The sequence below is a fragment of the Xenopus tropicalis genome, chromosome 1 (assembly GCF_000004195.4).
Source record: "Xenopus tropicalis strain Nigerian chromosome 1, UCB_Xtro_10.0, whole genome shotgun sequence".
Lineage (NCBI taxonomy): Eukaryota > Metazoa > Chordata > Amphibia > Anura > Pipidae > Xenopus > Xenopus tropicalis.
In genome coordinates, this window is record NC_030677.2 from 165,310,288 (window position 1) to 165,325,715 (window position 15,428).

General features: G+C 40.0%; 1 protein-coding gene across 2 annotated transcripts; it reads right to left on the reverse strand.

The window, feature by feature from the left end:
* Positions 1 to 609: 609 nt before the first annotated feature.
* On the reverse strand, positions 610 to 15,136 carry vsig10 (V-set and immunoglobulin domain containing 10). 2 transcript variants are annotated; one of them, XM_012964268.3, is made up of 9 exons: positions 14,587 to 15,136; positions 10,336 to 10,602; positions 9,486 to 9,794; positions 7,341 to 7,619; positions 6,531 to 6,824; positions 6,144 to 6,254; positions 2,763 to 2,775; positions 2,137 to 2,266; positions 610 to 1,464 (listed from the first exon to the last, which is right to left on the reverse strand). In XM_012964268.3, the coding sequence occupies exons 1-9, from the start codon at positions 14,675 to 14,677 to the stop codon at positions 1,333 to 1,335; spliced, it is 1,626 nt and encodes a 541-aa protein (XP_012819722.1). In that variant the 5' UTR covers positions 14,678 to 15,136; the 3' UTR covers positions 610 to 1,332.
* Between the last annotated feature and the right edge of the window lie 292 nt (positions 15,137 to 15,428).

Here is a 15,428-nt window from a genome sequence, read left to right on the forward strand (position 1 = left end):
CACTGAGCTAGGGTAATGGATTCAGAAAGTGCAGATAAGGTGGATATTATGTATAAATGCCATTAGGGCATGTCTATAAACTGGTGTTACTGCATAACTAAATAGGGGTGGTTCATCTTCAGGTTAACTTTTAGCATGTTATGGAAGGGCCTTTCTTAGCACCATTTCAATTGTCTTAATTTTTTATAGTTTTTTAATTATTTTCCTTCCTCTTCCGACTCTTTCCAGCTTTCAAATGGGGGTCACTAACCCCAGCAGCAACAACTGTTGCTCTGTGGGGCTACAATTTTATTGTGATTGTTACTTTTTATTACTTATCTTTCTTCTTAGGTCCTCCTCTATTCATATTCCTGTCTTTCTTTCAAACCACTACCTGGTTGCTAGGTTAAATTGGACCCTACCAACCAGATAGCTTCTGAAATTACAAACTGGAGAGCTTTTAAACAAAAAAACTAAATAAATCACAAACTACAAATAATAAAAAAATGAAGACCAATTGCAAATTGTCTCAAAACAGCAGTCTCTACATCATAGAAAAAGTTAATGTAAAAGCGAACAACCCTTTTAAGCTGTGATGTCTGTACAATAGTGCAAGACTGTGCCTTTCAACAGCACCTCACCAGCTTAGTATAAAAATGGATTCTGGAAATTGTATTTTCCGGAGGTTTTAAAAACCTGGAGGTTGCATGTCCCTGCAATAGGTAGGCACTTGAGTGGCAAAATTAAACATTCATGCATTATTTACTTAAATAATAATGTAAAGCTGAAAGATTTTTTACATTTTGTCTAAACTTGATTTCTGAAGTATGTTTGCCCCCAATTCAGAAGGGAGAAGGCATTTTTACTGCAAAAAGATGAAACGTATCAGAGAGAAGTCACAACCAAATAGCTCTTCTCTTGCTGTTTTTAAGTTACATCCCAATCAGTAGAGAGATTCTGCGAGCTGCAGGGACACGGTTTGAGAATCCTAGTATGGAATGCAGCTCAAACAGATATTGTTTACTTTGCAATGTAATTAAAAAGGTTTAAAAGTCAAAATAGAATAGCAGAATAAAAAGTGTCCCAATACAAGATCAAAATAAAGCTTAATTCCTAGAAGCACAGCTTCTAGGTATGGACTGCAATACAATCAGATAAGCAATAAAATTACAGCAATCATCCTCCTTAGGAGGAAATAAAAAGAAAAGTGGTTAGCCGGCCTAGCACCCTCTTGGTGCTCCAGCTGTGCACTGCTTCCCTCTCTGGTAGTGTAAAGGTGACTGGAGCCCTGGCTGTAATAGCTGGAGGCCTGGATCAGTAAAACAAATCAGAGATTATAGTGGAGGTTTTCAGTCAATGAAAGGAGTACCCTAGAGAGTAGGCTAAATCCTGCCTGTTAGGGAACAGATCTTCATCATTAAATCTCCTCTTTTTGATTTTCTTCTTCTGTTTCTTCAACCTCGCTGAACAGATCAGAGCTGGTACCTGGACACACAACAATACAGAAACAAATAAACCAGTGGGGCTTTGACTGAGGAACAGCTGCAATATATGTTTATCATAAATGTTTAGTTCTTGGGGCCCAATGACTGCAATTCCACTGCTGCTGCAGTTCCCGCTAGGAGATAGATAATAAAATTCAGTAAATAGATCACAATATGAACAGTTAATGTTAATCTATAATAAATCAGTCAATTCATTGGTGGTCAGTGGAGTTTGCTCAAGTTGAAGCCCCACATTCCTACTTGCCCCTGCTGCACTGCTCTGCATTGTCATGGCTTAATACAGAAATTTTCACAAGTTACATATGTTTATATGTAAGTTGCGCAAGTTATGTATGTTTATGCTGCCCATCCAGGCCCCCCTCTTGGGTAAAACTGTGACTGGGCCCCTGAACACAGTTTGCTTTGTAAATCTTTGGTGGTGGCCAGCGTCAGACTGGGCCGCCGGGACACCGGGAAAAATTCCTGTGGGCCCCGGCGGCTCAGACCCTATCCTTGCCGGGTAGGACGTCGGGTGGGGGGCCCTGCGAGGAGGGTTAGGGGGAAATAGCTGCTGAGTTAAGCACAGCTACATGGTAGTTCAGTAGCTCTCCTGACCTGATGCCCAGGACTTACTTTCAGGGGGACGGTGGAACATGACTTGGTGCTTGCTTACATGTCCATTTGCAGCAGGAGGATCGCTGGTAACTGTGTCTGTGTACTGCACACTTTCAACAGTATCAAATACTTCTTCATTCATTTCGTCTTCAGATTCTACCAACACCAACATATCAGTGGCTCCAGATCTAAGGCCAAGAAACCAACTCTCTATGAGCATAATAATCTTTGAAGAGGCTTTTTAAACAAATTACAAGCAGGATAAAAGTGCACACGTACACTACAGCTGAACTTCTGTATGTGAAAACCAAAGATGTTGCTTATCTAACTGCCCTTAAGTAAAGTAATCCCTTTCTATGCTGATACTTAAACTCTTTTCAGTGGATGCCCTCTTGCCACATGCACCACCCAGGTTATTAACAGACCCTGCACCCGCCCCACTAATGGTTTTTTTTCTGTAGGAAAACAAATGCAATTTTTCTTTCCATTTTTTTGTAGGTTAAACCCTTTACCCCCCCTTTATTGTCCTTTTTTATACAAAGCAAACATAGTAATTTTTCACATTGATCCCTGCCAAAGTGTACTACACAGCCTTATTGCCCCCACTCTCTATCTATTCTTAATTTTTCTGAACCTTTACCAGTACCTATACCTTTTTTTTCCACTTTCCATATTCATACTCACCTAAAGGGATTTGCTGCCAATCCATCAAGGGAAGAGCAGAAAAAGCAAGAATAAATAAAAATTAGTTAACAAGATATATGTTTTTATATAATAACACTGTGTATTAGTACATGTTTCCTTAACAATATGCAAAAATAATGACATGAGTGATAAGAGCTATAGTTATGGGTTGAAAACCACATGCTTGCCAAACCATTATTCATTACATGTAGGATTCATGCATGAGAGTATTTTTGCCTGAATGATGTTTATGATGTTTCAATTGCACACAGGATATAATTAATCTAGGGAATGATTATGGTGACTCACAGGTTAAAAAAAACTTCCTAGGAAAGTCCTGCATCAACACATAGAGAAATTTGTGTTTATTTACCAGCAGATTTATGCGACATACAGATAACCATTTTTACCTGCCTGTTACAACATATTGGCTTGCTGGTCCTGTGTGACTTTCTGTGTGACTTTCTTTTTTACAGATAATTGATTGCACTGCGAAAGGCTTTTTTCTTGCTTTGAGAGTCTTTGCTATTCCTCGAGTAGTTCAGGTGCAATAATGAGGGATACATGTTAGTGGGCAAAACTACAATTGTATAAGGCCCCCACTGAAACACTGTGAAATAGTGGGCTCTTTATCAGATAGATTATGTTGAAATATATTTACTATGAATGAAATCCATGGAAACCAGTCAGCAGTTAACTTTTACTCGTCAACTGCTGTTTGACTTACTGCTGTTGCTATTATCTAGTATTGTAGATTAAAACTGACTGTGTGACTTTGGGAATGCCCCTGTGAGTCTACAACACACTGCACCAGTCTCTCAAATTCCTTTAAGGAAAACTAAAACCTAGGCAATGTATAGGGAATGTATGCACCCTCTACTGACAAACATAAGAATAATACGTTTTCAGGTTAAACTGTATTCACAGAGCATGGTGTTTTTACACAAGTTACTCCGGTTATTTATTAGGGGAGATTTTAAAAATATCCTTCTAGGGATGCACCAAATCCATTATTTGTGGAATTCGGCTGAAAATTTGGTCCAATACTGAACGGAATCCTAATATGTGAGTGAAATTTTTTTAACTTCCATGTTTATGTGACAAAAAGTCACGTGATTTTAAGGATCCGGATTCAGTTTAGCCAGAAGCAAGGATTCAGCCGAATCTGAATCCTGCTGAAAAAGCCATAATCTTGGCCGAATCTTGAACCAAATCCTGGATTGTGTGCATCCCTAAATCCTTCCTTATTTCTCTCTTAGATAATCAACATGCAGCTAACATGCAACTGTTGCACCCAGCTGCTAACTTTATCCCTCCCCTACTTTTGTTCTACAGGCACCTAATATCTCTTGCCCACGACATGTGTTTTGTATTGAAAGTTGAAGGACCATTAGCTGAACAAATACCAAACTGCACTTTGCCCACAGGAAACAAGAACTGACATTGTCCTGCTGCAGGTATGGCAGAGAGCATCTGAGTCCAAGGGATTGAAAGGTGAATTTCAGGGACTGGTTGTCCGAAAGCAGGAAGAAGGACAACAGTACAATGAAGAGCAAACAATGGTGTTTGCCATTACAGGGCTAACTGTGCAGATGGCTTAGATTAATTTACCTACAATTTTCAAATAAACGGGCTAACAGAAAATTGTTGTTTATTATTGTTAATTGCTTCAAGTAATAATCAGTGGGTATGACTGTAAATAGGTCAGTGCCAATACACATGATGCAGACATAAAATCACACATCTTTATTATGATCCAGGTTCCAGCCACCCCAGCCACAGACTTTTCACACACCTACCATTAGGCAGGCGGTACAGGAGCATCCAGACCCGCACCAGCAGATACAGAGACAGTTTCTACCCACAAGCCATCAGGCTTCTGAACTGCTGACATTCTACCCAAACCAACACACACTCCCCATAACTACTGGACTCTTCCCAGTGTCACTTTAAGCAAAGCCACTTTAAATCCTCACTGCACAATTTCAAATATTGCATGTTATTATTGTAAATACTTGTACCTTTATTGCACACTTTTATTATATTTAATATTTGTATTTTTTTTTTTGTTTGTTTGTTTGTTTTTTGTTTTGTTTGTCTATGTAAAGTTGGGAGGAACACGGGTCAAAAAAATTTCATTACAGTAATGATGCTTCATTGTTATTTGTATATGACAATAAACTTGAAACTTGAAGGTTGACTACTGTATCTCTCCATTAATTGGCCTTTTGTTCAACAGTCTGTCACCTCTTCAGTCCACACTGAATGCTGCTGCTATGATCATACACCTCAACAATCGCTTGACCCTGACATTCAGAGCAGTTCAAATCTCTGCCCCACCCTACATCTCTGAAATTATAATAAGTACATACCAACCACTTGTTATGCTCTTCTACTGATCTACTCCTTGCATTACCTGCTCACATACTCACATTCACCTTTTTGCAAACTGAATTCCCACCAACCACACTCTTTCCGGCTTTCTCACAATCTCCCTGCCTTTAAATGATCTCTTTAAAACACATTTCTTCTATCTTTTCTATCTAGCGATGCTGCTAAAGTCACTCCTCAATGCCACATCGCTGACCTTGCTAAATACTGACCTTACCCATTCCTACACCTTGGGGCCGATTCACTAAAGTGCGAAATAACACGCGCTATTTATAGCGTGCGTTAAAAATGTTAGCGCGTCTAAATTATCGCGATTTATTGCACGATTCACTATAAGCATACTTGCGCTATTTTACGCGCGATATTGCATGCGTTATTTAACTCGCGAAGACTATTTTTGTGCGGTATTTGCCGATACATGCTCTAAATAACGCACGCGTATAGTCGCCGCATATAAATAGTAGCTTGTAAATAGTGTATATAAATTGTCGCCGCATATAAATAGTGTATATAAATATTAGCCACATATAAATGGTAGCATATAAATGGTAGCATATAAATGGTCGCATATAAATAGTAGATGCTTATAAATAGTAGCCACTAGTGATGAGCAAATGTATTCTGGTTATCTTTGGTGAAAAATTAGCAAATCTTTTGAAAGATCCACGAAACGGCAAAAATGTTGTGCGGGCAAAAAAATTGTTGCCCGCGACTATTATTTTTTGACGCCTGTGTCAATTTTTGGATGTGCGGTGAATTTTTGCGTGGCGAATTTTTTCATGCGTTTTGCCATTGGCAGATTGTTTTGCGAAACGCATGAAAAAATTTGCCATGGAAAAATTTGCTGCACGTCCAAAAATTCGCTGCGAATCCATGCCTGGCGAAACATTTCATCACTTGTAGCCGCATATAAATAGTCGTGTAAATGAATGAAATCATTTGCAAATCTCAATGCTTTGTTACTTAGATTGTCAGAGATCTGTCCCATACCTTTCAGATATATCTGAGGATCACAGTACAAAACTGTGCCCGTGATAATGGCCACCACCAGTAAAAACAGAAGCAGCAAAGCAGTCACCAGTCCAATAATATTATGTGGCTCTAAGGAGAGAACAGAAAGAGAAAGTTCAGAAAACATTGTGGCAATTCTGTGCATTTAGGCCAGTGTTATACAAGGAGATTTGTAGCAGCGACTAGGAGCTGGGTGTTATTAGATTTCCTTCTTTCCTTTTGCCACAAGGTAGAGACTAGGGTTCTGTTAACGCATCCGTGGTCATGTCTGACATAGACCATATTTCAGTAAATGAATAAAAATGCAGCAATTCAGAAACAGAAAATGTTTTGCCTGTGTAAAAGAAAATTCTTTACGCCACTTACTGTCCACTGTCAACCATACATTAATCTCTTTTATGCCCAAGGCATTCTCTGCTTTGCAGGTATAGTATCCCTCATCCTCTTCATGGGAGCAGTTCAATATAGTAAGGTAAGAGAAAGAGTCCTTCTGAGAGATTAGGTATTTTTTCCCAGGCTGTATTTCAGATTCAGGGTTGCTTATGTTGCGTAACCAAGTGATTGTAGCAGGTGGAACGGCACCAGATACAGAACAGGACAAGGTCACATTCTCTCCTATGAAACAAGTCCGCATAGGCTGAGACTCCAACAAAGGAAAATCTGGAATATAAGATGATAAATGTGGCACTTAGATTTCTAGAGAATAAGAACTTCCCCAGTTATACTTGCCTTACACTTACCACTCCCCACAACATAGGTGCAGTGAGAATAATGGCCAGTAACGGGAAACATGTCTATCCTTAACTATGATTATTCCCTCCCTTATAAACTTCACACAATCTTACAATGTATCCAGCCTCTAGTCAGCCACTCACCAGTCTCCTCTTCCCCCAGTCATTCTCACTATTTGCCCCATATCTGAACTTCCTTCTCTGCACATACTGTATACTAATGCTGTATACATGTAAATGTATCATCTGTCCCATTCTATCAATGTATTGCTATGCCCTGATTTGTGGCTCCAGAATATTCAGCAGAATGACATTGTCCCACACATTAAACATTGTTAAAGCTACTGCTCCTGAAAGACATTTTGCATTTCTGTTAATGTACTTACAAAATCCTACATATATAGAGCAGTGAGCAAACAAAATAATCCTAGAGTCTTCAGCTCACCTATTTGAAGCCAACACGTATTCACACTTTTCTCTTTGCTTGTGAGATGCCTGCCACTACACTGAAACTGCTGACGGGCACTCAGATTGGAACGGTTAACATATGCCACCAATGTGTCTGTAGTGTTAGCAACAAAACTTCCATTGGCTAATATTTTGCCATCTTGTTCCCACTGCAGTAATGGATCTGGGTATCCTCCTGACCAACTGCATGAGAGCTGCATCTTAGAGAATCCCATTGAATTATCTGCATAGCATTTGACAGGAGAAATTGGTGGACCTGTGTGAGAAATAATGCATAAAAAAGCATAAGTGTTGGATGCTTTCTGTAATGTATAACATAAGCTCACAATGCACATCTACTCCAGTCTGGGGAAACCCAACTAGTGTGCTATGCCTTAATATTTAATAACCAGGTGCCACCAAAAGCATATCTGTAGGTAAGTTGTTATTCTACCTTAGCAATATCTGGAAATATGATTGGATAGGAGTACAGGTATGGGACCTGTTATCCAGAAAGCTCGGGACCTGGGGTTTTCCGGATAAGGGGTCTTTTGGTAATTTGGATCTCCTACCTTAAGTCTGCTAAAAAAATTATTTAAACTGTAATTAAACCCAATAGGATTCTTTTGGCTCCAATAAGAATTAATTATATCTTAGTTGGGATCAAGTACAGGTACTGTTTCATTATTACAGAAAAAAAAGGAAATAATTTTTAAAAATTTAAATTATTTGCTTATAAAGGAGTCTATGGGAGATGGGCTTTCCGTAATTTGGAACTTTCTGGATAATGGGCTTCTGGATAAGAGGTCTGATACCTGTATATCTGCTCAAATCTCCAAAAAAGAGCAGTTCTAAGAGGTGGTATATAACCACTATATGTGAGTTGCTTCATATCATTTTATACTATGCTGGCATTCAAAGGATAAATAATTTTGTGGACATTAGAGGAGATCTGCGCCGTGCTCCCATCAGATACAGCCACACACTGCTGAGACCAAACTTTATTATTGTGCAGCCCTTCATTATACAGCTGTACCTGATTTTCTCTCTTGTTTTTACAGTATCTACAGTGCTTTGCAGCAGTGCATGCAGTTTTCAATACAACTGAATTTTTCACTGCGAACTAATGTTTTTTCGTAAATATGCAAAAAAGAATATCAGGATCGACCAAAAACTCTCAAATCTGAATACTGATAAATTAGTCTCCCTGTTTCAATTTACCTTCGTAACTGTATTAACTATTAGGGGGCTAATATTATTGCATTACTTTACTAGATGAGTGCCCTCATATCACATCAACTTTTGCTACCCCCCCACTCCAAGAAGCTGGCACACACAAATATAAAATTTCAAATATTGCTTTGTGGCCTCTTAGTAAATAGCCACCCATTCTGCATGACTTTATAGAATAATTGGCTATTAAAATGTATGCCTTGGTTATGGAGCTTTTTTGTTGGCAGTACTGACAGTTAAAAGAGGCCTCTAGCCTTGCATTTATTTTGGGTAAGGGGCTGTGACAGACCACTGGCCAGAATGTAAATCGCCGGTGGGATGGCATATGCGGCGCCGCGATTGCCGAAGTCATGGAAGTTTCCTCTTAAGGCAATTTCCGTGACTTCAGCAATCGCGGCACCGCATATGCGATCCCACCAGCGATTTACATTCTCGCCGGTGGGATAGCGTTTCAGGGAGATTAGTCGCCCACGACAAGGGAGATTTGTCGCACGGCAACTAATCTCCCGTCTGTCACAGTCCTAAAGGAGTAACTATTGAATGGAACATCTTCTATAAATTGCAGAGCACTCATTTTAATAAGCACTTTTGGTAAACATGCTCCTTTGTGTTTATGGAAGTGGTTCCCAAACTGTGGGGCTACTTAAGGGCCTGGAGCAGAGGCAGAGGGACTGATTGAAAGGCATTTGGTGTGAGATTTGGTGTTAGAACACCTATTTACTCTCCAACATGCATGCATACTTGAAGATAAAAGGACTGAACCTTTATTTGCTCTCCAAGATAGTCTTAGCTGAATAGGTAAAGCTTTTCTCTATCTGTAGCCATGTTATGAGGTAAGGCAGGTCCGGGACCCCTGCGGCCTGCCTTAACAAGTCAGACAACTGGTCTGTAAAAAATGTGTGCTACTTACGGTAAACCAAAAGCTGATGGGTAGAGCGCTCCGTTTGTCCAGAGAGAGGGTTTACTGATGAACATGTATAGTTTCCTTGATAATTAGAAGCCACATTGCTTAAATTAAAATAAAGGAAGTTTTTCCCTTTACTGGAACTAAACAGTTCTGGTCTTGCATCTGTCCTTTCCAGCACAATCTCTAGATCTGGTGCTGGGTAAGAGCTGCTGGAGCATCCAAAGGAAAGATTAGAGCCTGTGAAGGTGTAAAGTGTACCATTTGGTAGAGTCCTGGTAGGGGAAATGGCAGCAAGCACATTATATGGGCCACCTGTAATTTTAAAGATTGGCAGATGAATCAATCGAACAGCAGCAAAAAAGGTTATCAGTCATACAGACCATGGGCCAAATGGCATAGGTCAGTAAAAAAGGTAAATATGTGAGGTTCCCTGTGTCAGATGTCACTTCCTGATATTTGTTTTGCCTTCTATGTGCATGTATTGCAGTTTCAAAAGCATTTAGCATTCTGGCAACTATCATATTGTAAGTGATAGCAAATACTGCAACCATAAAGCAGATTTAGAAATATTTATAATTCATTATAGCCTCCCCATGACTGACAAATGTCCTGCCTTTTTCTGGCCTGTGCCCCCAAAAAACTAGAAAGCTCATTTTTAATATTGATTAAATGTGGTCTACAAAGTACTAAAAGTTTATTTAACTAGTTACTTTGTTAATTCAACTTCCTCTCGGCTGTAAGTGTTTATACAGATCTATGAGCTCAAGTCTTTATATTGTTGAATGTATCCTGCTGTACAGTGCTGTGCGCATAATAATGCCATATAAATAAAAATACACATGCATATACTTACTAGAAACTCTGAGCTGTATGTGGTCCTGAGAGCTTTTATCCTCCGAGCATTTACTACATGAGTAATTCCCTTCATCCTGTATTTGCAGCATTGTTATCACAAGGGAAGACTCATCAACTCTGGAGAAGTGACCATCTGAGCTATCACTGCCACATGCTAGTACTGGGTCAGACCTGTTGTCTTTAAACCATGCTGTAGGTTCTGTGATGTTGTTACAGGACAAAGTGATTGTTTCATTCACATCACCCTTGCAGACCCGTGGATAACCTGTAGAGTACAGAGACTGAAAGATAAATGGGGGCAGTTTTATATACAGGTATGGGACCTGTTATCCAGAAAGCTTGAGAACTTGTTTCCAGATAAGGGGTGTTTCTGTAATTCGGATCTCATACTTTAAGTCTGCTAAAAAAATTATTTAAACTGTAATTACTGTAATTAAAGGACAATGAAAGATTAATATAAATTAAAAGTAAGTCTAAAGGCATTCTTTTTAAGTACTTACTGCATATCTAAATTCCCAGATCCCTGCTTGCTTCTCTGAGATATGGTGCTGGCAGCCTACAGCAGTGTGAAGACTACAGTGACATCACTGAAATCTCTCTCCCCTTCCTGTAGGTGCCAGCGGCAGCCTTCCTATTCTCTGAGCAAGTGTGTAACTTGATCCTGTCTGCTGTTCTGAGCTACACATGCTCACCAGCCAATCAGAAGCGGATCTGGCAGAGGGGAGGGGGGGAGGGAATGAAACACATGTGCAGTATGAAGCAAGGAGGGAAAGGAAGGGAGAATACCTTTTTAGAGATGGCTGCCTGTTCTAGAAAATGTGAAGTAAGTGTGGCGGTTTCACTAAACAATAGGACTATTGGGCAGTATGCTTTTTACATTTTGACTTGCATTCTCCTTTAACTGTTCTACAGCTTTTGTACTTCATGCTAAGTGCCATACACTCAATGGCCTGCATTTACCGCCATTGAGTTCCAATTGGCCACACACAGTATTTTTCTATGAGTTTTCTTTGCTTGCATGCTATTGATAATACAAAAATTCTGTGTACAGGTATCAGACCCCTTATTCGGAAACCCATTATACAGAAAGTTCCGAATTACAGAAAGCCCGTCTCCCATAGACTCCTTTATAAGCAAATAATTCACATTTTTTAAAATGATTTCTTTTCTCTGTAATAATAAAAACAGTACCTTGTACTTGATCCCAACTAAGATATAATTAATTCTTATTAGTGCCAAAACAATGCTATTGGGTTTAAAGGAGAAGGAAAGGTAAAAATTAAGTAAGCTTTATCAGAAAGGTCTATGTAAATACAGCCATAAGCACTCACAGAAACGCTGCACTGAGTCCTCTAACAAAAGAAACACAGGATTTCTTGTCTCCTTCCTTGTCTCTGTAATTCCTGTGCCAGAGTCTGCGCAGCTCCCTCCTACCTCAAGAATGCTAAGAACTCCCTCCCCTTTCCGTAAGAAATGTGCTTTATGGAGCTAAACAGCAGGAAGCTTCCTCGTAGTCTTACAAACTGCATGTACAGGGGGTCTTGGTGCAGGAGCGTGGCATTATGGGAATTTTCTTTACAGAGCTCAGCATTTCTTTTCCTATAAGGTTTAATAAGGGGAGACTTAAGGCCACTATTGAGAGAACTGAAGGTATGCCTGCAGCTTAAGATTAACTCTTTATTAGCCTTTCCTTCTCCTTTAAAGTTTCCTTTTTTTTAGCTCTGGAAGGCAGGTCCCTGCATTTGCTACATTAGCAGATACTATTCTTATTTTTGGCCCTGCTGAGCATAATCCCTGAGTTTCATTAAAGGCAGCTGTTATAGTTGATATAATAGCTGATAATGTTCCACAAATGCTGCTGTGACAGCACTGGTCTAGCTGAAGCTAGCAAACTACCCGCTTGGTCCTGCAAACAAGTGGACAATGGGCAAATTTAATTGCCAACTACAAACATTTTTAAACTTGCCAGATCAATTTTGTCAGATGAAAAATCACTAGATGTGCAATCATTTGGTGCCCACTAACCTTACAATAATTTGACAGATTGTCGGATCACACTAAAATTGGTTGTTAGGGGGAAAAAATGTGTATGGCCACCCGTATGAGCAGACAGACTGACCAGACTGGTCTAACAAATCAGTTATTAATTAATCCTTATAATACATTATTTCAAACAGCAGCATAGTTAGAATGTGATAACAATGCAGACTTTGCCCGGGTTAAGTAGCAACCAAGTGATGGTTTGCTGCTAGTGGGGAAAAAAGGCAGTCTCAGGGGCCACACAGGAAAATTTAAATCTACTAATCAAGTAGTATGTTGGTTTTCTTTGTTTAAATGTTTATCAAACCATTCACTGGTCACATTGTCCTTTGAATTGCGCCAATGTCATACTAGATGTGACCAGTTAAGAAAGAAATATTTCACCAGGCTAATTTAATAATAACAATAATAATGAATACCACTATGCAATGCAAGAAATGAAGGAACTAAATGCAGTTAATGTATTGCCTACAAGCTTAAGCAGAAGTGGCCAAACTAGGTGCTTTCCTTTGACTGTAATGGGAACAACTAAATACACTAATACTGATGAACCATCAGTATTCGCACAGTCAAAAGGTTCACACTACATTTAATAGAAAGTGATAGTATTTTTTTCAGGAACTTCTCTGTCACATAAAACGCAACAGTAGAGTAAACACCACAAAGGTATTTTTCTACTGTGGTTTGCAAGTCAGAGCCTACACCAAGTCCCCCAATCTGATAAGTTGATATTTGCTCGTGCTGCAGGTACTGATTTGCATAACACAATACTTGGTGGCATGTACAAACGTTTGGGCACCCTTCCATGTGATCCACTGGTGTTATTTCATGTAAGATCTCAAGTACAAGGTGACTCATTAGGCCTAAATCAAAATCAGGTAAGGTATTTTTTTTCTACCTTCAATTTATCAAGTTAATAGGAACCATGCATTACATTAACAGTTACAGAAATGCGTTGTGTTGAAAAGTGATACTGGCATTGCATATTTGATTTCTAACAAAGGCTGGATCTGTTTTTTATTCACAGTCTGAAAATAGAGCCCTGTCTGCTGCAACTTGTGCCCCATTCACAAAGTGGTGGATAGGTTGCGCCTGTATTGGTGCATGGTGCACAAATTGGTGCCTGTTGGATCACACTTACGCATACAACATGCTGATGCGATCCTCACCACAACCATATTTTTAAACCTGTCCAATTGTCAGGGGCTCTGCTGCCATGAGAACCCCTGCGGGGCTACCGATCATCATCTGCTCAGTTTTCAGCCAGATATTGGTTAGGTAGGGCTGTCTGAGGGCCCCAATACACAGGCCAATACAGTAAACTGCCAACTCAGACTGTGAGCAGCTGTGTATGGCCACCTTAAGTCTACTAAAAAAATCATTTAAACATTAAATAAACCCAATAGGTTTGTTCTGCCTTCAGTAAGTACAATGTACTATTTTATTATTACAGAGAAAAGAGATTTAAAAAGAAAATGAAAATCTGATTAAAATGGAGTTTATGGAAGACCTTCCTGTAATTTGGAGCTTTTTGGATAATGGGTTTCCAGATTACTGATACTATACCTGTACTGCTGCATGTCGCTCATGATAACATCAGTGTTATAAATTTGTAAAGGGAAACAGACAAGCAAAATCTGCTGCTGTAGGAAGGTGTTTAGCATTTTCACTAATAAGAGACAAGCCAAAAACAAGTGACCGACATTCATTAAATGCAAATTCAAGCAGATCCAGGAACTGATATGAACTAGAAAAACAGGTGTTTTTAACCTGTATTACAGTTGTTTTTAGAAGAGACACTCCTTAATAGGAAGGTATAACCTTGTTCTTATATAAAGGCAAACTGTAAAAAACATTCTAGAAAATAGCATTCAGCGTGGAATACTTTATTTCAGATAAGTTCTAATTGTTCAGCATACATGGTAAGGTGCCTGCCAGTGTCCACCTGTAACCTCCCAGGCACCGGGACAGGAAGTGACTTCACAGCCCAACACACCGGCAGCCAGTCGCAGTCGCAGTCGCGAAACAGGGAAACATTTGGATACAATAATCATATGAGATGTATGAGAGTAATGATTCGGGGCTGCTGCTGCCTTGAGCAGACACTTGCCTTTGTGCTATGGCCGGTGTTTGCCTTTATTGTGACTGCCCCCTCAGCCTGTCAGCCACTGCAATGAATCATTTGCAAAACTCTATGGCGAACACTTACCTTGCACTGCCAGCCATAACTGGAGAGACAGGGCAAGCAACTGTATCCCACACAGAGACCGGCTTGCCCATTTTCCGACTCTTCTTGCCATCCCTTTCAGCTCAATGTTAAGGCAAAATGAAAGTGCAGTGTAGGGAAGTTTACATATTGCCTGTGTAAGTCCCACGCTGCTTATCGTGCTCTAGAAATTTACAAATCGCAGTTGCTGGGCGAGTGAAGTAGAAAATAGTTCTCTCTTCCTCAAGTGCCTCTCTTACAAACGCAGTGTATTGCTTCTTCCGGGTTTCTTAGAGCAACACAGAGCTAAACCACTCCCTTCTGTGGCCAGGTAAGGCAGGCAAATGCACAGAAGTGACAGGAAACTCAGCACACACTGTGCAGCAGCGCCTGTCAGTAATGGCTCAGCCCTGGCCCCTGTCAGTAATGGCTCAGCCCTGGCCCCTGCCACAGTCACTGACTGAAAATAGTTCTCACCCCTGGTTCCTGTTCTAGTGACTAGTAAGCAGGGTCTGAATAAAAAATGGGCTGCAAGAGGGCACAGGTAGGGAACAGTGGGTTCTGGGAGCCTGTGAGAAATGTATAGGAAGGGTAGGGGGGCAGGGCTGAGATAGAAACCTGAGAAGAGTTTGGGAGCAGGATAAGGCGGTGAAGCTGTGAGGGCTTAAGAGTTAAAAACTGCAACCTGTAACGGAAATCAGATTATTTATTCGTTTCTGTTTGTGTTTCTGGGGCTGAATATTGCTGCACCCCATGGAAGTGCCAAGGAATCACAATCAGGCCAGTTGTCAGGCAAATGACACAATACAGCTCTTTGCAACTGCATGGCAAAGAACAGCAGCAGT

Bases quoted from the DNA above. Each gene is read 5' to 3' on its own strand.
- vsig10 (XM_012964268.3), bottom strand. From the start codon at position 14,677: ATGGCAAGAAGAGTCGGAAAATGGGCAAGCCGGTCTCTGTGTGGGATA. The intron at 10,603-14,586 runs GTAAGTGTTCGC...TGTACTCTACAG, and splicing joins GTTATGGCTGGCAGTGCAAG to GTTATCCACGGGTCTGCAAG. The intron at 6,825-7,340 runs GTGAGCTGAAGA...CTTATATTCCAG, and splicing joins TACGTGTTGGCTTCAAATAG to ATTTTCCTTTGTTGGAGTCT.